The 24,973-nt window shown below is 43.4% G+C and overlaps 1 protein-coding gene across 3 annotated transcripts in view; it reads left to right on the forward strand.

Annotated features, from left to right (window-relative positions):
- Positions 1–24,973, forward strand: part of SLC9D1 (solute carrier family 9 member D1) — a 444,459-nt gene that overhangs the window by 181,257 nt on the left and 238,229 nt on the right. For all 3 annotated transcript variants that reach the window (XM_085622704.1, XM_085622705.1, XM_085622703.1), the window contains exons 5-6: positions 6,332–6,460; positions 13,673–13,765. In XM_085622704.1, the coding sequence (XP_085478830.1) occupies positions 6,332–6,460; positions 13,673–13,765 (222 nt within the window). The remainder of the gene's footprint in view (positions 1–6,331; positions 6,461–13,672; positions 13,766–24,973) is intronic.

Raw genomic sequence — 24,973 nt, forward strand, 5'->3', positions numbered from 1 at the left:
CTGAGGGCGGCTGGTGCGTGTGTGTTTGTTGGCGCAGGGGGCGTAGAACTCGGCGAAGCAGGCGCTGCAGGAGTTTAGCAGGTGAGAGCAGGCCGAGTCGGAGTACAAGATGACCAGCGGGTCTTCCCGAGAGTACATGCCGGCCCAGCGACTGCGAAATATTCGTTGTTGCTTTGAATTGCGCTTGCATTAGTGGTTTGCCTACCAGGCACTAGGACCGGGGGCTCATGCCGATATGTTTAGCTGCCCGGGGACTGCCCCAGGGTAGCCAGCGATGGGGGTGGCTGGCCCGCTTTGGATTACACTCGGGCAAGACTGCCCGCGAGTTCTCTCCTCGCTTCCCCCTTCAGCCAGACCGGGTTTTCTGACAGCCGGGATCACAGATCCTTTATCCTGTCCCTAGGGGGGGTGATAGCGCGACGGCCTAGGGGTGCAAGGCACACTACACGCGTTGTGTAGAGCAACACAACATAATGGCTAGAGCGTGGGACTTTGAAGCTGGGGAATCCAGTTCGAGTCTCGGCACCGACCCTCAAACATCCGGTGATTCTGGGCAAATCGCCTAGCTCCCAGCGCTAAAAAGGAATGGGCCCGCTTGTTTACGCTTGAATGAAGAAGGCAGTATAGGGCGCCCTGAGCACCAACCCTCCCGTTCGCTATTAGCGGATGTAGCGCGGCATGTAGTATGACGGAGCGCGCATAAGGCTCGAACCTGTTAATATCTACACATTGAAATGGCGCAAGGGGCGCGAGCACTGGAGTTCGAGGGCTAGGTAATTACCGCAGCATGTGGGTACCAAGGTACAGGTGGCGCAGGTCCATCGTACCTCTCTGGTGTGGTTCTTGTATTTTTACCGCTGCGCCATAGCCATAGTTCAGGAATTGAGAGGGGCCCGAGTCTTTATGAGCGCGTTCACAAAGAAACTACTGCCTCGAGCCTAATTAACACGGCACCAAGCACCAGCTGTACACATTACATGCAAGCGGCAAAAGCCCGGCGGATGCCCAAATGCTGCGTTTTTAACGAGTGAATGTTCACGAAAGTGAAACTGCATGCTGACTTGCGAGGGAAGGGGGACAGGAGATGTGCACGCCACGTGGCTGTAAGCGCGTACACCAACTCAAATCCGCCAAGAGCCTGCGCGTGCCCATCTCCTGTCCCACTTCCGAGGCAAGTCAGCAACAATAGATCTCGCTGGCGACAGCGCTTCGCGCTGCGTTCGCCAGGCGAGACCTAAAAAAGCACTGACCACTATCGGACGACCACCTGATCACTATAAAACCAGCAGATAAAGGAGGTGCAACAGTGAGCATGAATTCAACTGATTATGACCAGGAGTGTCTGGCAGCTGGCAAATACAAGATCATACAAAAAAATTGGAAACGGATCCCACTAACACATTAACGAGACATATCAAATTCATGGTCTCCACAACAGAAACACAACTATGGATCTCCCAGCACGAAGCAGAGTTCCTAGTGAACACATCTTTAAAGATATCATACTTTATGTATTACCTAAAATACATAAAAGAGTCCCCCCTTCCACCCGGAAGACCCATCGTCTCCATCACTGGATCCCTTTTGGAACCTCTCAGTCAATTTTGTGACCATTTATTAAGTCCTTTGGTCCAAAATATACCCTCATTCTTAAAAGACACAAAAGATGTCCTCAATCTGATTGCTAAAATGGACAACCTGGAGGAGATCAACATCCTGATGACTCGATGTAGAAGCTCTATGCATGAATATCCTCCAGGATGCAACAATCGAGGTGATAGACAACTGTCTCAGAGCAGCAACACTGACTATCACACACTGGTCTGCTTTATCATGGAATGCCCAACGATGGCCTGGAAAGACAACTTCTTTAAGTACAAATCACAGTTATATCACCAAATACAAGGTACTTCTATGGGCAGCACCTTTGCCCCGAGCTTGGCCTGTTTGTACATGGTCCATTTTGAAACGTATCATATATTCACACCCCCTAACCCCTAACACATGAACATTGTCACTTGGAAACTATATATTGACGATATCCTGATCTTCTGGAAAGGTGATGAGGCCAGGTGCCATTAATTTAGCGAATGGGTCAACACCCTGTACCCCTTCCTCAAGTTCCCCAGGTCCCACTCTGATAAGGCAATACATTTTCTGGACATGATCTCCATCAACCAAGAAGAACTCCGCACAAGAAGGATACCGACTGCAGCAATCTGCTTACCTTTGACAGCCACCACCCAAAAGCTCTACGTGAGAATCTACCTTTTGGTTAATTCTTATGCAAACGGAAAAATTACAGCACTGTGGGAGATTACGACATGCAAGCCAAAACCCTGAGTGACAACCTCCTGGCAAGGAATTATCCACCAAGAGTGATCAGACGAGCAGAGAAAAGGACCTGCAATAACAACAATGAGGCCCTTTTAGAAAACGCCCTGTCCATAGAATGCTAATTCCATCCAAAACAAGATGGCGGAATCTGAAAAGTGGAGTCCACATCAGCTGGCCCGCCCTAGGGGTGCTGCTGGCTGAATGTGGGCACACCGCCAAATCTTCCTAATGTTCCTGCTTGTCTTGCTGCCAAAGAGTGGAGTCAGGGCATGGAGTTGGGCATCTCCACTATCTGAACGGCAGGGCTTTTGAAGCTTCCCACCCTGTAATGTACATCTTGCATGAAGGTGTGAACACCTCCGCCCAGAGCAGGCTTTATTCCTGGCCTCCGAGAGCGAAGGGTCTCACCTCAGGAGGTCAGAAACCTGTCTCTGGTAGCTGGCTGGTGGAGACCAGTCTGTCAACACACTAGTTGAATGTAGGTTTTCAGGGGGCACCCATGAGGTGCCTTCTCGGTGCATTGTCTGATAAATCTGCCAATGGCATCAGTGTGAGTTTATCAAGATGAGGTGTATGGTACTGAACACTTTGGGGTTCAGGGAAACCATCATGTAGCTGGGAAACTTGTTATCATGAGTGTCCAGCCCATCATGGTTTCCCTGTGAACTTGTGATATCCAAGGGTGAACTTGGATATCAAAGGGACACATAGACTCTTGCAGAAATGCCCAGACATGGGTATAGTGCACACTGCCTTCGGGCTGGTAGGTCTGCTGTAGGGGTGTCTTACCTATGCCACATGCAGGGTCTTGCTGGTATGGAAGTCAGAGCTGTGTGGCATGGCACACAGAGGGAGGTGTGTGTACATTTGATATGACGGGATGCACACCTTTCCATTTTTACAGTGTACTCATAGGCAATGTTAGCGTGCAGACTGGCGATGTGGCCTGCTCCAGCAGCACGGGGAACAACCTTTACAACGCAACTTTTACAACGCACTACCATTACAACGCATTTTTTACAACGCATAATCCATTACAACGCATGACATTACAACGCATGACACTACAACGCATTTTTAAAAACTACCTTTACAACGCATTCCATTACAACGCATACTACCATTACAACGCATACCATTACAACGCATAATATTACACTATACTATCCAACACTTACCCTACTGATGCACCCCCTGGAGTTAGAATAGTAATTTTTACCCTTATACTATCCAACACTTACCCTACTGATGCACCCCCTGGAGTTAGAATAGTAATTTTTACCCCTATACTATCCAACACTTACCCTACTGTTGCACCCCCTGGAGTTAGAATAGTAATTTTTACCCCTATACTATCCAACACTTACCCTACTGATGCACCCCCTGGAGTTAGAATAGTAATTTTTACCCCTATACTATCCAACACTTACCCTACTGATGCACCCCCTGGAGTTAGAATAGTAATTTTTACCCCTATACTATCCAACACTTACCCTACTGTTGCACCCCCTGGAGTTAGAATAGTAATTTTTACCCCTATACTATCCAACACTTACCCTACTGTTGCACCCCCTGGAGTTAGAATAGTAATTTTTACCCCTACACTATCCAACACTTACCCTACTGTTGCACCCCCTGGAGTTAGAATAGTAATTTTTACCCCTACACTATCCAACACTTACCCTACTGTTGCACCCCCTGGAGTTAGAATAGTAATTTTTACCCCTACACTATCCAACACTTACCCTACTGTTGCACCCCCTGGAGTTAGAATAGTAATTTTTACCCCTACACTATCCAACACTTACCCTACTGTTGCACCCCCTGGAGTTAGAATAGTAATTTTTACCCCTATACTATCTAATACTTACCTTAAATGTAATGTAATATTATGCGTTGTAATGGTATGCGTTGTAAAGGTAGTATGCGTTGTAATGGTAATGCGTTGTAAAGGTATTTTTTAAAAATGCGTTGTAGTGTCATGCGTTGTAATGTCATGCGTTGTAATGGATTATGCGTTGTAAAAAATGCGTTGTAAGTGCATGCGTTGTAAAAGTGTGCGTTGTAACGTCATACATCCCAGCAGCACGTAGGTATAACATCAGGAGCCGTGGAGACCCTTGGCACTCCATCCACCAGTCGCACGGCAAAATAAAGATGTATTCCACAAATTCCATCGTGAATTAAATACTCCGTTTTGGTCCATTGTAATCTTTTTTTAATCCATGTTTTATTCACAATTTTCTCTTAGCTTTTTCCATTCACATAAAAGGCTGTATGTATCCACATATTTTCAATTGCTATAGATATGCCTCAAGCCTTTTTCTGTAGCACGTGGGAAAACACAATTCATCCTAGACAGCTGAGATCTCTTGTACCCAATGCATTTCGGGCTGCACAGCTCTTCGTCAGGGGTATCTACAAATCCAAATTCAAAACCACTATCAGTATTTTATAACATTTAGACTGCATGTATAAACTGTAACATTTCGACCCATTCTTTAAACTATAATGCTTGATTGTCTAATGAAAATGAGTGCATGAAGACACAACCTCACCAGCATTGAAAACTCAAATACTAAATCTCCCCTTGCGTGTATCAATCTAAACCCACACAACATGATACATTCCCCAAACTAATCAAACTAATTTGTACCTGCACAATGTTTCTTAGCAGTGAAACTGACACCTCTCCTCTTCGCAAGCACTAGAACAAACTCACTGCTACTTTGTGACCGCAATTAATCTAATGCCTCTTGTGAACCTCCCGCCTATTCACCTGTTACTAATTGTCAGTTCAAAATGAAACCTACAAGTGCCACTAACCATTGTGTGTGCCTACTCAAAACACCCTCCCTTTATGTGAATAGAAAAAGCGAAGAGAAATTGTGAATAAAACCTGGATTAAAAAGGATTAAAATGGACCGAAACTGAGTATTCAATTCACAATGGAATTTGTGGAATACATCCTTATTTTCCTGTGGGACTGGTGGATGGAGCGACAAGGCGCTCCACTGTTTGATGTTACACAGAGGTGTATGCCATTTGGACTCTTCGTTTTTCTCTGCACCAAGACATGCAGGCTGCAACAGCAGTTTGCATGAGCTTGGTGAGGTGTCCCTTAGGGTGGCACAATTTGTGCTGAATCCCTTAGGAACCCTTGTTAGTTCCAGTGCCATGGGTACCAGGGGAAACACTTACTAGGGTCTTACAAGGATCCTATAGGGGTGCCAGTTGTGGAACAATGGTACAGTTAAAGGAAAGAACACTGCTACTGGGGACCTGGTTTCCTACTCAAGCTTTATTTGCAAAGTGTAGAAAAACAGGATCCTTTTGAGAGCAATTCCATTGATTCTGCATTTTTCTATGTGGCTGCACGTAATCCCATAATCATCAGTCGTGTTAAAAACTCCCAACGAGTCCAAAATCACTATGGCTCTACCTTGGAGTTTTAATTTACATCATTCAAAAATGATACTACAAATAATTCTGTTCTTTAAAGCTAGCCTGGATAGAATTGAGATATCCAGTCACTTGCTTGAAATTCTGTATCTCGGTGTTTACTATGTACACTATCAACTTCATGGTAAACAGAAGATATAAAATGAGTTCAAAATTGACCTAGTCATTGCTAACTTTTGGGTTACTGTTGCCATATTGAAATGGACACGGGTGGCCATATGTCCTTACATAATCTTGTTGTTTTGAAGAATTATAGCAGAGCTACCATATTAAAATTTGACAAGGTTGGACATTTTAAAAATGTAGTATTAACCTTATATTCCAACTTTGAGGAATCCGAGTGTACTGTATTAAGGACTATAGGTGAAGAGACGGTGCAGGTGTTTTCTTTAATTGTTTTGGACACAAATAAGTGTGAAACTATTTGCACAAATATGAAGATGGTGCTACAAACACTGCCAGTACATTGCATGTGCTATATAAATGAACACTGAGACTATTTATAGCTAAAATAATGTTTCTTCTCTTTTAGGATATTGTTACAATTGGAATGTTGTCTCTGCCTTGTGGTTGGCTATGCACAATGATAGGACTACCCACCATGTTTGGATATGTCATCTGTGGGGTATTATTGGGTCCATCTGGGTTAAACAGTATAAAGGTAAGACCAGTGTTCTCTGCTTTGAATTTCTTCAGTAGCCTTTTTGTACTTTTTCTAACTGCTAGAATCTATGTGCACACCTTCATAGCTGTGAGGAACAGAGATTAAAATACTCCTATTGCATATAATAAATTACTTGATTAACTTTGTTCCACTCAGTTTCCTAGATGTCCTGGGGTGAAGGTCTCTTGCTTTATTCCCAGGCAGAGAGAATATATTCAAAGGTCTGCTAATGCAGACCACTTTACTACTTTGTGGTATACTTAACTTCTCTAGTATGTCTTGAGGTTTAGGACTAGGAGTGTTGAAATTCTCAGCATCTGTGCCAGATAAATTCCCTTGAGTAAAAAGAAGTTCAATTCAAGCAGTTGAAAGAGCGGTGAAAAACTGTTCCTCAGGGTGTAAACATTTCAATCCCCATTAAATCTCTTCTCACTGATATTCAAGTTATTAAAAATGGTGTGATTTTTAAGAAACCTCTACAACTCTTTCAAATGTCTGAAACAAGCTTGATCTTATAAGCATATTAGTTCGTTTAGAAGACACGCCTAACTTAAAAAAAATACATAAGGATTTATTGACAGTTATTTATTTCGGTAGCAGATGTGATAAACGGAAGAAGGGCTGCATGGAACTCCTAGTGAATGTCTACGCGGGGAAGGGATGGCCAGGCGAACGTCCAATCGAATGTACAGAACAGCCATCTTGGGTGCCAAATTTGATGATGGATCTCCAGTCACAAATAAGGGCTATCATCAAGGACGAACTTAACGTCTTAATCACCCGGGTAGACAAGCTCACAATCTTGGTAGAGACTTATGTGGGCAAGGTAGAAGCAAATCACAGGGTGGGTGAATCCCCTCATTGGTAAGTGTTACAAACCTCGTCTACCCATCCCAGGGTTGAAAACACCTCCGTAACTAACCTGAGCCCGTCCCTTCCAATTCAGATCAATAATGGGGATGCAAATAGACATGTGACTATCCCCAATAAGTCAACAGTTAAGGATAGCGCCCAGTGCCAGGGGCCTAAACGAGGGTGGAAGGCTAGTAATAAGCACGGATCCTACCCTGAAATACCAACAGCTGCAGATAATATGCAGCATCTGGGGTCAGATCACAGAGCCAACGAGGGGCATCTGGGGGTCAGATCACAGAGCCAACGAGGGGCAAGATGCATGATCAGAAGCCCCAGTGGTGAGACCAGCCCTACCATGTATTAATCTCCCCCCGGACTCCACTCCATATGTCATGATTCTCACTGGAGTACAGTAATTAAGTATGGGGCAAAGGGAATCTCACTTCGAACTAAAAAACAAATGCAATTTTTGGCTGGCCAAGCAGCTTCAATTCTTGTATAAAGATGCAGGAGAAATTCTGTTCACTCGCAGGGTGGGATGGGTGGGTCAGAGGCCGAAAGATATACCCGGTGATAGCATTGTGATTAACTTTAGAAACCCTTGGGTTGTAAGGGCCCTTTTAGACCACAATCAACAAAGGCAGGCAGGTGGCATAAGCCCTCTCCCGTCGGGTTACTTCTACCCTCCGGGACTTGTGTCTGAAAACAGACCGTGGACTGTGCACGGGGTAAGGTCCAGGCAGCAGAGTAAGCAAAAATCCATCTTGGAACAGGTCCAACCAAGGCCGTTATTTTTTAATTTATCCCTTACACATAGATTTGCGTCCCTAGAGTCAGTAGACTGACTAAAACCAGTTCAGTCAACGACATTGGAATTAAAATCTAAGAGGGAGTGCCGGGATCCCATAGAACTGAGGGTGCCGTCTAGGAGCCCTGTTCATCCCAGACAGGAAATAGGACAGGACATAGAGGGGGGTGATGGTCTGGGAAGTGTCCAAAGCTAGGAAGTACAAGGTGCTTTTGATATTCAAATTACATCTGGTTTACCCCCTAGGCCCACGCAGGCATTTAATGGACAACTGTGGGGGACTTTAGAACCTTCAAGCCCCGCAGCTGAACACTACACCATCGGGAATGGCAAAAGGCTCTCGCAAAGGAGGCCAGCTCTGCCCCCCTCAGCAAATCAATGGCATCCCTAAGTTCCAGGTATTATAATGGAACATCGCTGGCCTTACCTCCAAACTGGATAATCCAGAGTGGGGAGCATTTATTGAACTGAATGAAATCTGTATGTTTCAGGAAACCTGGGCTAGGGTGGATACACACAGACTAGGCTATGCGACCTTTAGCCTAGCAGCCATACATGGGGGTAAGGGAAGGCCCTCAGGGGGACTCTGCACCTGGGTTGCCGTACACTTGTGGTGTACAGCAAAACAGATAGGGACATCTTCCCGTGACATTCTTTGTGTTTTTCTGAGTTTTCCGGCAAAAATCAGAGTTGCCCTGATCAATGTTTATTCCCATCCAGCTGGCTACGGCCAGGAGTCTTCAACTCTTGATCAACTGACAACCTTCCTGCTTACTATTCCGGATAATATTTTTGTGGTCCTTGGCGGTGATTTCAATTGTCAGTATGAATCTGTGAATGGCGTGAATGCAGGTAACCCCAGTGAGGATGATGCGCAATTGGCCATTCCAGAGCCTAATACTCCGCCAACCCAGGCTTGGACCCTACTGGTACTCCAAACCCTTACACTGAATCATTCACTTAGGGCGTGTAACAGGTGCACAAAATCTGACTCCCTGGCAAATTATACTTATAACAGACTGGGATGTGCCTCCATTTTAGATCATATCCTGGTGGACACAAAATCTTGCACAGGGTAATAACATTCAAGGTTGTGCCTCAACACGATAGTGACCATAATGCCCTGATTCTTGAGACAGTTCCACCATGTCCCAAGAGCGCACCTGAAGTCCAATCCCTATCCGTTCCTAGGATAATCCTAACTAGTTGCAGGAGGAGAGTCAGATTGGGGGTAATTTGCCAATCGCAGGAAAAGTTGGCTTCCCTGTACCAAACCGCCATCACATTCCTTAAGGCCGCAAATCAACTTAGCGGAACTGTTGATCTTCTTAGCTCCCTTCCCGAAATTGCTGATAATCACCAAGGTTAATATCTGCCACGGCAAACATTGTTTTCCCTATCAAAAGAACAAGAGGGGAGGGACCCTCTGGGCACCCGTGGTACAGTGATGATTGTCGCAAGGCTAAGCAAGCACTTATCTTAGCCATTAAATACAATGACAGGTCATCAATAAAAGATAATAGGATAGCCTAAAAAAATCACAAAATTGGCAAAAAGGAGCTGGGAAGGTGACAAGTGGGAGAGGCTGAGAAGTGCCTTAAGCATGCAGGACATGAGGACATTCTGGAATCTACTAAACACTGGCTGCCCACAGGGTAAAAGTGCAATAGAACCGAACATAGTGGCAGAAGTTTGGAAGACCCACTTCGAGTTCCTATACATAAGGGTAGAGGGTGACGTTGAGCAAGCCATAAATGAATGTCCCCGTTCCCAGTTGATTTGTTATGACGCCCCCATAATTACTCTAAAAGAGATAATGGACGCCTTAAGCAGGGTAACTCCATCTAAGGCTCCAGGCTTAGATAAGATCCACGGTGACCTTTTTCACAATGAACCTATTATCTGGGCCCCTTACCTATTGACTCTGTTTAATGCTATCCTGCAGGGAATGTCGATTCCTTCTACTTGGCTGGGGGCGAAAATCATACCGATCTATAAAAAGGGCTCACCACTTCTACCTGCTAACTACTGTCCCATCAGCCTCATAGATGTCAGTCAGAAAATATATGCTTGAGTGCTGCTGGGCAGACTACAGAGTTGGATGGAGGAGTATACTATTCTTAGCCCTTACCAGGCCGGTTTTAGAGCAAGAATGTCCACAATAGATCAAATCTTCAGGATGCAACTATTGCATTGGAAGACAGTGTATTTGGAGGGTGGCAGCCTCTATTTGATCTTTGTGGACTTAAAATCTGCATTTGATCTAGTGCCCAGGGACAAATTGTGGACCATTTTATTAAATATAGGGGCCCCTCCGTATCTCTGTTATCAGTTAAAACGGCTTCACGATCATAATTTTGCCCAAATCAACTATGGAAAACATGGTGAGATTACTGATTCCATACCTATAGACAGAGGTGTACGACAAGGCTTGTGCTGGCCTAACCCTCTTTTGTTTTTTTATCAATGGTCTAGTGGAGGCCTTGATTGGGGGGGGGGGAGGGGAAGGGGGGGGGGGGGGGGACATCGACGCACCCTGGCAGGTGAACTGCAAGGTACCAGCCTTGATGTTCGCCGATGATACCCTACTGCTATCTAGGTCTCCTATGGGAATACAGTGGGCCTTAGACACTTTTTATTCTTTCTACAAAAGTAGAGGGCTTGAGATCAATCTACAGAAAACCAAATATATGATATTTAATGCAGGTAACGGCACACAACCAAATCTCCAGTTAGATGGAAAACTTTTAGAGAGTGACTATTGTTAAATAACTGGGAATCGCACTCACCGAAAAAATGGTCTGGGGTGTTCAAATAAAGAAAGCAAGTCTAAAGCTGGCACAAACAACATGGGGATTAGCTAAGATGCACAGGAAGTGCACTCATAAAACAGTTGGACCGGTGGTGGAAATTTATAAAGCACAAGCCAGGGGCGCAGCCTTGTACGGGGCAGAAATCTGGGGCCACCGGCCACCTGATTCCTTATCTAAAACTGCGAATTATTTTGTCTGTTTTGTCTGGCAACTTTTGGGTCTTCCCAAAAGCACACCACTCACGCCGCTCCGAATGGATCTTGGGGTTGGACCAATTGCAGAGGACGTTACCCTCAGACCCCTTCTATTCTGGCGACGTTTATGGAGCACTCCAGAATTAACTGCTTACAGGAAAGAGCTGAAGGAAGTGCTAAGCTTACGGGGAGTGAGCAAAATCCCATGTTTGGCATATATTCAAAACTCTTTAGCAACAATGGGATTGGGCGACCTGTGGGCTAGTGCTGAAGAAAGCTGTCTGACAATATCTAGGAAGGCCTTGACAAAGTGCTTCAGGGAGCACAAACTCACCCTATTACAAGGGAATTCTGCGACAGGTGCACTGACCACGGCATTCCTAGAAATAAAGCACCAATACAGGATTGAACCTGCACTTGATGACATCCAGCCAGCTCTTGCCAAAAAGCTTTATTTACAGTTTAGATATGGGGTACTTCCTTTACGTGCTTTTACGAACAACTGGGGGGGTACACCAACACAGGGATGCCTGGCATGCAATAATACACCGGAGACGAATCAGCATGTACTATTTTTCTGTCCGGCATACAAGAAGGCGAGACACCGATGGTTACTGCAGTTATGCAGAAATCTCGGAACGAACCACTGCACACAGGCTTTCAGGATACTAAAATATGACACTAGTATGCCTATTGCGTATTGGGTTTCTCGTTATTTATTTTCCATGTGGTGTGCACGTCGAGCTATTTTAAAGCTAGGTCCTGACTGTTCGGATTACTCTATTCCACCACTGTGATTGGTCTCTTTTAATCTCATTCTGTAATATTTTAATGGTGTAAGCGTGTATTTTGTATCTATCCATTTTATTAAATTTTTTATTTTTTTAGGATTTTTATAAATAATATTGTAATGCACATGCACTTTACTAAGCTACTTGTATCTCGAATAATGAAAGTCCTACTGGGATACTCGAAAGAATGTATTGTATTTTTTATCTGTGCTTTTATGGCCTTAACGGCCAAAATAAAGAATTTTTGACTGACTGACTGACTGACTGATTTATTCTGGTAAATTCTGCAGGAAGTCAACCCTACACAAAGAATGTTTGTGCATGTAATCTACCTAACAGTGTTTTTATCAGAGCGGGCAATAAGAGTACATAAGCTTGACATTAAAACTCATTTTCAACCTTTGATTTCTGTTTTATTTGCACTTGATTTAACGTTAGACCTAAATGCAACAAATAGTTCAGATCCCATATATTCAGTGTAGATTTCCCAACTTGCTTCCCTGACCCTTTATGTCCTATTTCTAGTAAAGTCAGAATGTTCACTGCAAAAATCAGTGGCTGCTTGAATCCAACTAACCATATATGCTCCTTGAAAAGAATCAATAACATTTTTATTTTGCCATTTTCGGTTTGCTTTTCAATGTGTTTGTTTTAGCAGCTGCGGATCCCATTACAGCGAGTTTTCAAAACTATTTTGCTTTAATAAACTACAGCAATCTGAGTGAAATAATTATAACTAACGTTTTATTCTACCAGTCACAAGTTTTTACAACTCCTAAATACTTCTATACATATTTAATATTAATATCATTTTTTTTCTAACCTTGTAAATAACGTCTGTACTATTTTAATATAATGTTTCAATCTTTAGGAGTTTAAACAAATTATTAATAGGTAAAGAAATGATAGCGTATTCCATGTGAAACAAAAGACTTCCCTTTAACTAGTCGGTAAACATTACTCGCGGACAAATACCATTAATATAATTTATTTTTCAATTTTCACCTACAGTAAAACCACTTGCTGGCCTGCAAACTTAGTCCCAAAAATTACACTTTTTTAGCGTTCATGAAAATGAACCAAGTTGTAATTATCACATGTTCCTGGAAATTTTGCCCATCTTGTATGTACATTTGAGGCGTACTTTGTTTGATGGCAACTCCAGGCTATTTTGTGCAACTTTCATTTTTTTGTTTAATAAATAATGACTGAGTGAAATTTGTGTGTTATTTCTTAGATGATATTTAATTAATCTACAGTTAGGGTTTTGTGAGAATTAAGTGATTGACAGATATGTCTTAGTATGTAAAACATTGAATCCTAAGCATGGGATATATGTCACAACACTGAGTGACAAAATGTCATCATATCCTACTATCACAGCCAGCGAAGGTAAGTTTATAGCTAAGCATATATATACGGTACTTACCACTACATCTGCGTACCTTGACTATATATGCATATATATGTTAAGTATTAGGAAAAGTAAATATTTACCTTCCCCATGTAAGTACTTCACGATATTGTGATAGTCTGTATTTTGGTGCAATAATTTGGCAGTGCAATCCATATTGAAAACTATATATTGTGGTAGCTAAGGGGGTGTACCCTCCCACATCTATCTATATATATATATATATATATATCTATATAAAGAAAAGCACCCAAACTGATGCTGTGTAAAAAGCAATTGGAAGAAAATACCAACAGTCACTGGATAGGGCAATTAACTGTTGTCTGTTTTTTAGTCCATTGTACAGGTGGAGACTCTAGGAGAGTTTGGTGTATTCTTCACCCTTTTCCTTGTTGGTCTGGAGTTTTCGCCTGATCGACTGAGAAAGGTAATTTCGAGTTGCTTGTTATGCTTTTAAAAATGCTAAATAACACCCATTAGTTGTTATTGGTTTTGTGATTTCAGGTGTGTGAACCCAAACCTAAAACAAAATATGTATTAGTAAGCAAACTAAGTAGTGCTGCTACTGTACACACAAGGGGGGAAGTGGCAATTTAAGAAATAATAGAACCATTAGTATGATCAAGTGCTTGTGGTAAATATGTGCTACTTTTGTGATATGCCCCCACACACGTGTGTGTGTATGTGTGTCTATATATATATATCACTGAAAAAACCATAGGTTTCACACACGTTATAGTTAGGAATTAGCATTTAAAAAACCTTGCAAATTCACTGAAAAAACCATAGGTTTCACACATGTTATAGTTAGCTGGACATTTCACTCGTTAAAAACCAATGAAATTCCCCCGTTATAGTTAGTGCAGGCAACTATAACTCACGCGACCGCAATCCTCTGCTGATGATGTCAGATATTACATCACTGATGACATATGTGTCTTTATGAAAAATAAATATTTGTAATATATGTATAGCTAAAGATACAGTATTAGCATCAACAGAGGATTGCGGTCGCGTGAGTTATAGTTGCCTGCACTAACTATAACGGGGGAATTTCATTGGTTTTTAACGAGTGAAATGTCCAGCTAACTATAACATGTGTGAAACCAATGGTTTTTTCAGTGAATTTGCAAGGTTTTTTAAATGCTAATTCCTAACTATAACGTGTGTGAAACCTATGGTTTTTTCAGTGAATTTGTACGGTTTTTTAAATGCAATTTTTTTTTTGAGATTTTTGGTAAAATAATATATGTACTATATCCTGCATTATGGAATGGTTAATTTTTTTTTTAATGCATTTTTTGCCGTGCGCGCACGGTACGCGTAATAGTTACGCGAAGTTCGCGGAATTTCTCCTCGCGGAATTTCTCCGTTTACGCCGTGCGCGTACGCTACGCGCATTCGGCGATTTTTTGAAAAAAAATTAAAATTAATTTTTGCCCTTGGGGGTCCTTCTGGGACCCCCTGACAAAGGCTAGGGGGTCAGGAACTGTCCAGCCTGCCCCCTTTTCACGTTATCCACCTTTGTTTTTCACCCTCTCAGACTGCGAGAGACAAAATGGCGGCCGACACTTCCTGGTTTCGACCGATTCGAATGTTTACTGAGATCTAACAACCAATCAGAATCGCGCTCGTGCACGGCGGCGTGCGCGTACGGTAAGCTTACGGTACGCGCTCGGAGCGCGCCCATAGATATATATATTGATTTAAATGCTATTTTCTCAGGAAATACTGAACAGATTTACACGAGACCTTCAAAAGGCACATCCCTGACCTGAGGGCTACCTCTCTGCCAAATTTCAAGTAATTCTGTCCCTAAAGTCCCTATGGAAAAATCCATGGGGAAAACGCGTTTTGGGACCCCCCTTTTTTCTCGGCCCCCGCTTGACGAATCACCCCGAGACTTTCAGGGTGGGAGCGGAGCGGAGCGCCCCATTAGTTTTGAAAATTTCGCGAGGATTCGTCAATCGGCGCCAAAGTTATTCAAAATAGAATTTTGAGATTTCCTATGGAAACACGGTCCTAACTATAACTATCTACTGGCGACCGCCAGTAGATAATATATATATATCTCAAAACAATACCCTTTCAAGGCATAGAGTGACACACAAATTATGCAAAAAAGAAGCAGAGAACTCTGGGTAGTTCTCAAGGTTTTGATGAGTTCTTTGCTATATATATATATATCTCCAAATTGTATCGTATTCCACAATCCAAAGAAACAACACGTCACGGCATCCAAAAGTTCCTTATAGCGTGATTTTAAAATCACTCTATAAGGAACTTTGGAGGCCGTGACGTATTGTTTCTTTGGATTGTGGAATACGATGCAGTTTGGATTTATAGGGGTTCCCAACCCCGTCTCGGCTGCGAACTAGTTTGTTGGATATAGATATATATATATATATATAAGTAAATGTATTGTTTCTAATGACAACCTCAAATTTCTGTGAACCACTTAACCAGAGTGTTTGATTAGTATATATCGTTACTGGTGACCTGTTTCATTATCACTTGAAATGTCAAAGCTGCAAGTATATCCTCTCGATAAAGACAAGAAAAGCTCACCGTAAATCACAAGCACTATAAAGGAGATTCTTTTTCTCAAGGAAGAATTTAAATCAACATTACAAATAGGGTGCTGATTGAAGTAGTATACTCAGAAGTAGTATAATCATTCACAGAGGTACCCACTAACAGTTGCTCCAGTGAAATGCAATTTACGTTTCTGGTTATTTATTCAACATAAATTAACTTATGAATTACGTTCTCGTGCAGTATAAACAAATATCGGAAACAAAAACTTCGGAAAAGTTATCAATTGGGAGAGCGCTACCAAACTATTTATTATTATTTAATAAAGAGTGATAATGATATCATTACAAACAATAGCTGTTGTTTTCATCAATAGTTTTGCAATCTGTATGAACCAATGAAGTGATGAATGGGGTAGTATTCAACAATAAGAGAAATGTTGTTTCTCCTCCTGGGGGAGGGGGGGTCATGATTAATAGTCATAAACACTGAAGTGCCCTACCCATGTACAGCATCATTGAGCAATTAAAAAATATATTGCTAAATAGTCCAAAATTAATTATTTAATTTAAAAAAGAACCCAGTTCAATTTAGAAAAAAAATCACTACAATATGAAATGGTGATCAGCAAATATTCACAAACCTTTGAAAGTAAAATAAATCTAAGCTAGGCATTGCAGGGATATATACTGAAGAAACATAGACTGGAAAACTATCTCTGCACATACAAGAAACCCTGCTCCTCTGGTATCCCACCATGTTCTGGCAGTGAAATGGCATTTCTGTTTTTCCAGCTTCTGGAAGCAGGATCCTGGAGCACTGAGCTCAGCATGTTTCGCTTTTGTCACATTGTAAAGCTTTTCAATCTGATTCCTAATATTCAAAAGCTTATTTACAGACCTGTGAAATTACACATCTGATGCTTTTTTTGGGGCAATTTCCCTGCCAAGGGATCACCTGTCTCCATATCTTTCACCTTTGTCACCAACCTCTCTTCAAGTGGTTTGCCAGTGATCGTCAACACCAGCTTGTGCTGAGGTACCACCCAGACTACGTTAACCACCTGCATCTCTTCCAGTATGACCATGTTATAAAAGTCTTCACAGTCGATAAGTGTGTCCATGTACGGGTTCTAGGTTTTCACATTTGCAACATTCTAGACCTTCAAGTAGAAAATCAAGAATACCTAACCATTCACGTCTTCTTTGTACTGCATCATCGTCTTCCTCTTATTCAATCTGGGGCTATTCTCCTACTTTCATGGAGGATCCTCCATCTCGACTGTCACCTATAGATAGATGATATGTGACTTTCAAGCCCAGATTCACAAAGGACCTCCACACTCTAGGCACAGGCCCAGCTGTCGTAGCAGGACCTTAATACTGTAGTTACCCATTGCAGGCCCCCCTGTCACAACTGCATGGCTTCCGCCACGAGTTTGGAGGCCCTTTGTGAATTGGCCCCTCGGTGAGCTTCTTACAGGAGAAGCATCAGAGTAAATATTCTTATGCCTCCTCCATCAGCGACAACAGTAGTAATATTTAAGACATTCCACCATCTGGCCTTCATAAGACCTCTTCTCCTTTTGGTACCTGGTCTGCTTGAAGCAGCAATGCAGGTCTGCTTGAACCAGCAATGCAAATATTTATAATGCCTGCTTCAGACAAATCTTTTCCTACTAGGCTTTTAAAGAAGTATAAGGTTCCTTATCAAGTCCTCTTTTCCTGCCAGTGGCTCCTCCACTGAACTCAGTAAGGGTGTTCGTGGCCAAGAAATACCAGACCACAAAACCATCACCTACCATTGCTTGAGATGAATAGAGCAATCTACCGGCTTCAGTAGGCAAAATGAAGTGCAGTACTTCAACGAAGGGAATGAAAATTGCTAGCTCTGTAGCATTATCGGGCAGGTACAACAGAGCACTTTAGTATTCACTTGAATAGTTTTCTGAAAATTTGCCTAAAAAAGACAGACAAGACTCCCTTGAAATTCTAAATGATTGTAGGCTAGCCTCTAATCGGTTCCTTAGTTATGTGCCTGATTCTTCTGACCTAGCTGCTCATGGCTACTGCCATGGTTTGACTGAGAAGAAGTGTGTGGCTTAAAACCTGAAGCAAAACAGCGTATTATACATATTCCCTTCTCCGGTATTGCACAGTTCGAATCTCATGCAGATAAAGCACATGACGTTAGAGATGGGGACACTGATGGCACTTGACCAGGAGAAAATGAAAAAATGCCGGTACAAATCCTTGGAGTTTTTTGATATATGTTTTTTAGATTGGCCCCTGAGGAAGGGACAGACAGTCCGGAAATGTATTGGGCATTCGTCATCTCCAGCGGACTAATTTCTTCTGCCAAATAAGTTTTATTTTGTTGTAGTGACGTTTCAATCTTCTGTTGATTGATGTTATTCGATATCATGACATGTCGACCATTGAGTCTACCAGAATAAATATGATTTGGTTGATCATGTGTTTATAAATTGCTGATTGTGTAACAAAATATTTCAGTATAGTGGTGCACACCCTGTCCAAGTCGCCTTTCGGGACTAGGCCACTCTGGTGTACAAATCCTTTGACAGTTGTTATTGTCCTCAGAAGGTTGAAACCACTCATTTAGCACGAGCAGCGAAGACAGACTTACCTCAACAGAAGCCTTCCAAAGGCGGAGGTGACAATCAGCCATCGTCGGCTGATGGGAAGCTACAAGTAAAATAGTTCCTTCTCCAGTATTTATCTTTCATAGAATAACGTGCTTTAATCTTCCCTGTAGTCATGGTGGGAGTCCCATGGTAACAGTAATAAAAGCTGTGCTTCGACCTAAGCTTTAGAAATCACATTGAAAACAGTAGATATTGGTAGTCCATTCACATTGTTTTAATGCAACCAAACATCAACCAATCAGAGTAGAGACCCTGAAGCGCTCATCCCCTCCAGAGCCACTACATCTTGGATTTCTTACCACACGTGTGTGAGGGAAAGTCTCCCTGACCTCTGCTCAGCGTTTTGTCAACTTTTGACATTTCCTATACTCTCAAAAGTGAATCTTTGACCTTTAGGCAACTCAGAATTACAGCCTTTTGGGTTTTTTCCTGGTTACCAGCATGTCAGAGGGATCTTAGAAGAGGTGGTCTGTCCTTGCAAATCTTTTGGGAAACTAAGATTGTTTTCTGAAGATCCCCACAAGGGATGCCTTTACGGCTTACACCCTAACCATGAGCTTATGGAGTGTAAGCATTGCAGGGCTTTTTTCGTTTAAGACCTTGAAAGATCGCAAGGCCAGGCTTCTTCTTTGGCTTCAGAGGAAAAAGATCCATTCTTGACTCCAATTCTGATGATGATGATGTGGTAAAGAGTCATTCCTCCTCTGGGAAGAAGCGTTAAAGTGAGGTCTCAACCTCCTATGAAAAGGACTCCAAAAGAGGGAGATCTCACAAGAAGGATTCAGGGGCTGATAGATCTATGAGTAGTGCGCCTGCGTAACATTAGTTCTCACACAAAAAGGCTCATTCTTCTTCCTCATCGGTACCTGTTACTCCTTTTAAGGAGCATCCAGTGAAGACAATCCATCCATCGATGGATCCGTTGTCGAAAATCATCCCGTCATCGGATGTCGCACTGATGACTAAATCGTAGACACAAGCGTATACTTCCATGCCGGTGATGACAACGGCATCGGTGACTCCAATGACTAGAGCGACGACAACATCTTCCTCATCCACGAAAGTATTGTTGACGTTGCCAGGGTTGATGGCGCCACCGTTGACATCAACTTTCTCCTCGAAGTCGAGGAGACCCTCCAGTCTCACGTCGACAAAGGGACCGTCTATGCTGCCACTGTCAACTCATTCGTCGACGAGTCCGTGAACTGCCACTAAAGCTCCGATTTACATCTCAGTCAGGACACTTCTGCTTATCTGGAGGGAGAATTTTCTTTTCATGACAAATACCCGGCTGTTCAATCAATCACATAATTTGTAAAGCGCACTACATACCCGGGAGGGTTTCAAGGCGCTGGGAGGGGGGGGTTGCTGCTGCTATTGGTCGAAGAGCCAGGTCTTGAGTTGTCTCCTGAAGGTCAGCAGGTCTTCGGTCTGTCGCAGGTAGAGGGGGAGGGTGTTCCAGGTCTTGGCCGCGCGATGGGAGAAGGATCTGCCTCCTGAAGTAGTTCTCCAGATACGTGGGATGGTGGCCAGGGCTTGGTCGGCGGAGCGGAGTTTCCTGTTGGGTACGTAGAAGGAGAGTCGACTGTTGAGATAGGCTGGGCCGGTGTTGTGGAGAGCTTTGTGTGCGTGGATCAGGAGCTTGAAGGAGATTCTTTTGTCGACGGAGAGCCAGTGCAGGTTCCTGAGGTGGGGGGTGATGTGGTTGCGGCGCGGGACGTCGAGGATCAGGCGTGCAGAGGCATTCTGGATCCTTTGTAGTCTGCTGATGAGCTTGGACGAGGCTCCAGCGTAGAGAGCGTTTCCGTAGTCGAGTCTGCTGCTGACTAGGGCCTTGGTGACTGTTTCCCTCGTGTTTGTCTGGATCCATCTGTAGATCTTGCGGAGCATGCGGAGGGTGTTGAAACAGGTGGAGGACATTAACATGAAAAAAAGAGCTTTCTCTACCTATATCTTTCAAAATGTACAAGGTATCATCAATTTGTATGCGGACACTTAAACTAAACCAACAAACAAAACGTTCAGCACATAGTCAGTCAGAAGAGAATTCATTACTATATTTTATTTTTCATTTTTGTCAATCAAAAAAAATTAATTCAATGCGATGGCTAATTTACAGTTAGTGAGGAATGCATCAAGCTTAACAGTATATATACACAGGTGTTGGTCAGACTTGAAGAGAGGCCCCAGACATAATCATACACAAACAAGCTCACAGACTCATACCAATATCATACCATACCATAAATACATACATCACAAATCTACAAACGAAGGATCTAAATAACACAAAAAGGCCCTACAATCACAGCAGTCAATATATAAAAATCATCATACAGGATTTCAATACTGTGCAGAGTTGAACATGTTCAGATTTAAAGAATTGGAAAATAGATGGGCCTCATGGAATGCGCCGACGCGCGTTTCTGTGAACGCACCGAGATGTAGGTGCTAACTTCCTCAGGGCGTACAAAGACCATGCAAAATAGTTTTGGTGATGAACTGGGACCTGTATAGAATATATATATGGCGTTCAAGTCAAGCTGAGGACATAGGCAGAATCACTCTGGCCTCAGACAGGTGGCCGATGCGCTAAGTAACTTCAATCTATTTGAAAAATTGTTGACTCGGAGTCTGGGCTTAGGCTTTCAGAATAAGAATTTCAAGGGCGAAAGTAATTTCGGTTCCGGGTCGAGCTGACTGGGCAGATCTCAGTATATCAGTATTATTGATATGGAAGCACGGTCTAAAGGTCCGCAATGGCACATACCGTGGCGGTCCTTGACATAACTGGAAAAAACGCGAACAGTATGAATCGCCGCCAACCAGGGAGACTCCGAGTGAAAGATATCCTTCAGGTGGAAAAACAGCAAGCCGGTCCGAAGAAACAGGTGGAGGAGACTGCGTTGACTTGTTTGGTAATGGAGAGTTTCGAGTCGAGGATGACTCCCAGGTTGCGTGCGTGGTAGGTGGGGGCTGAGGGGGACCCCAGTGACGTGGGCCATCAAGAGTCGTCCCATGCGGAGGGGTTGGATCCGAGGATGAGGATTTCCATCTTGTCTGTGTTCAGTTTGAGGCAGCTGTCCTCCATCCAGTCGGTGACGGCCTTTATTCCCTGGTGGAGGTTGGATTTGGCGGTGAGGGGGTCCTTGGTGAGGGAGAGGATCAGCTGAGTGTCGTCGGCATAGGAGATTATGTTGAGGTCGTGCTGTCGGGCGATCCGTGCTAGCGAGCCATGTAGATGTTGAACAGTGTCGGGCTGAAGGAGGATCCTTGAGGGACGCCGCAGATGATCTCGGAGGCATCGGATCGGAACGGGGGGAGGCGGACTCTCTGGGTTCTGCCAGAGAGGAAGGAGGTGGTCCAGTCCAGGGCCTTGTCTCGGATCCCTGCGTCGTGGAGGCGCGTGCGTAGTGTGCAGTGGCAGGCAGTGTCGAAGGCGGCGGAGAGGTCTAGGAGGATGAGGGCCGCCGTCTCTCCGTTGTCTAGCAGGATCCTGATGTCGTCTGTGGCGGCGATGAGGGCGGTCTCGGTGCTGTGGTTGCTGCGGAATCCTGATTGGGACGGACCTAGGCTGTTGTTGTCTTCGAGGGGCCGGGTGAGCTGGGTGTTTACTATCTTCTCGATGGCTGTTCACTGCTATGATACCTTTCAGTAGCATTATTCTTAAGATGAACCCTTTGAAGAGAATCAGGGTTCGCATGATGACACCATTTCAGTACCTATGTCCCTAGTAACGGGCTTATGCCTCATGCTAAACGATTATTACAAAAGGTTCCCTGAGGCAAACTCTCCAGCTCAGTGTACTCTGATTCATTCAGAAACACCAGGAGTAGTGCACCTTCCTAAAACTCCTTTGGGCACACAACATCAAAAAGAGAAAACAGTTCTGCCTCCCATTACTATACGGGGTAACTTTATTGACAGTGATAGGGAGGATCAGCCAAAAGAGAGTGAGATTCCTCAGGACCCATCAAGTGATTATCAGGAATGGGATGATTATGTAGCTCCTTTATCTGTTTTGGCTGCACCATCACCTGCTAACTCACCTTTAGGAGGCCTTGGAGGTTTTTATGAGCTCTTGGAACGGGCCTCTAAATGTTTTGACCTACCTCCCCCCCCGTCCTACAGAATTAGTTTTTCTAATATGATTTTAAGGATTCAGCTCAAAAATCCATTCATTCAATCCTTATAGTCTATTTCATATTGGAGGTACGTTTGAAGCTCGTTAAGACCTCGGCTTAAGTGGCAGCTGTTGTCACCCGGCTGTACAAGAAGTGTAAAGTGCCAGGCAACTCACCTACTTGTTTAACTGGTTATCCACACCCTGACTCTGTCATCATGAAAGCAGCCCAAAGACGGTCCAAGAACTCTTCTGTTTCTTGGACCAACCCTCCGGATAAGGAGGGTAGGCGGTTGGACAATATTGACGAACGCTTCTCCGCTATGACAGCAACTTCCATTAGGGCTTCCAATGCACTGGCCAGCGATATTAGGGAGATACGATCATCAAATGTGATCTGACATTTCTATGCTTCTGGAATATTTACCGGAGGATAAAAAGAAATAGGCAAAGGAGATACTTCAGGAGGGCGAGCGAGCTTCCTCTGAAATGATAGATGCTGCAATAGATCTCTCCTCAACAGCTTTTTGTCAGATGGCTGGTGAAGTGCTTCAAAGTCGCCAAGGTTGGCTGTAGGCCACATGATTTCGTCCAGAGGTTCAAGCAACGAATCTGAACATGCCATTTGATGGCGAAAATATGTTTGACAAACATGTGGATGATGCCCTTCAATCCATAAAAGCAGACACGGATACCGCGGGCTCTCTGGGTACATTGAAACAATGACGCTTCCAGCTCTTTTGCAGAGGCAGGGGAAGAGGACAGTTTGTTCTGAGCACCTTACCAATCAAACAGATACCAGCCATATTCTTAACAAGAGTATTGTTTGCAATATTAATCCCAGCAGCAATAAAAGGCTACTTCAGCCTCTTTGTATGCATGACAGCCGGTACATAGGCGCCGTCCGGCTGGAGGAAAGACTGAGAAAAGCTTCTAGGTGCTGGTGACATTATGTGTGCACTAGTCACCTCAGATCCTCATCGATTACCTCTAGAAAATACCCTTTCAAAACATACAATCCATGGAAGATAATCTTTTTCAACAGATGGGTGTTGGTCACATCCTGGAATTTGTTCAAAAACCTCACAATCTTCTGCCTCGCAGAACATCCCACCGCCATCTGTCTCTACTGAAGCTGGAGATTAATTTGCTTCTCTCCAAGGATACAATAGAGGAGGTTTTGTTAATTCACCGCAACAAAGATTTCTATTCCAACTTCCTCATAAAGAAGAAGCTGGGAAATGGAAACAAGTGATAGATATGAGGCTCTTAAACAAATGCATAAAGAACAAACCTTTCAGAATGCTATCATTACAGGAAGTTCTCCATCTCGTGAATACATGACATCTCTGGATCTCCTAGATGTATACTTCCATATCCCCATACATGTGAGGCATCAGAAGTTTCTGAGGTTCATGGTGGCAGGGTGCAATTACCAATTCAAAGTACTTCCTTTTGACCTGCGTTCAGATGCAAGAGTCTTCACTAAATGTATGGCCCCAGTGGCGGCTTTGTTGATTATAAACGGACCCCATTCATTCCCTTAACAGGACGCCTAGCTTATAAAGGGTCCCACATTCCCCTCTGTAAAAAGGTTTTCCTGGGCCTGTCTGTTCAGAACCTTAGGTCTCAAACTTAACAGAGAAATGTCGTGCCTAACTCCTTCCAGATCAACAGTTTTTCTGGGGGCAATTATGGATATAAATGCCTCCAAGGCATTTGCAACTGTGGAAAGGATTCATTGCCTAAAGATAAAAACAGTTGCCCTCTCGGGAAAAGAGTTCACTTATGTTCCGTGAGTTCAAGTCAGTATTGGTAAGAATGTCATATTGCATCCTGTTAATACCAAATTACAGTCTTCACAAGAAACCTTTATAAGAGCAACTAGACTCACAATGGATTCAATACCAGAGAACCTTCGAAGATATAATATCAATTACCCCAGCTGTGAAATTAGCGATGGCTTGGTGGGAGGATATGGCAAATATATCTCAGGGCTTATCATTTATTCCTGTGCAGCCCCATATCGTAATGACAACAGATGGTTTTCTGGAAGGCTGGGGAGTTCATTTGCAGGACCTAGAAATCTTCTGGAATTGAAGGCGGTATTCCTCAGCCTCCTTTTTTTTATCTCTCAGACTACTTTGGAATTAGTAAGAACAGACAAAACCACAACTATATTTTAACTAACCAAGCAAGGAGGAACAAGATAAAAGTCTTGTCTGCTCAGGCCCAGCAAATTTGGGAATGGTTGATTGCACACAATTTTCCTCTAAGAGTAGAATGTTCCTGAAGTGGAGAACGAGTGGGTG

This window comes from Triturus cristatus, chromosome 8, assembly GCF_964204655.1.
Source record: "Triturus cristatus chromosome 8, aTriCri1.1, whole genome shotgun sequence".
Classification (NCBI taxonomy): domain Eukaryota; kingdom Metazoa; phylum Chordata; class Amphibia; order Caudata; family Salamandridae; genus Triturus; species Triturus cristatus.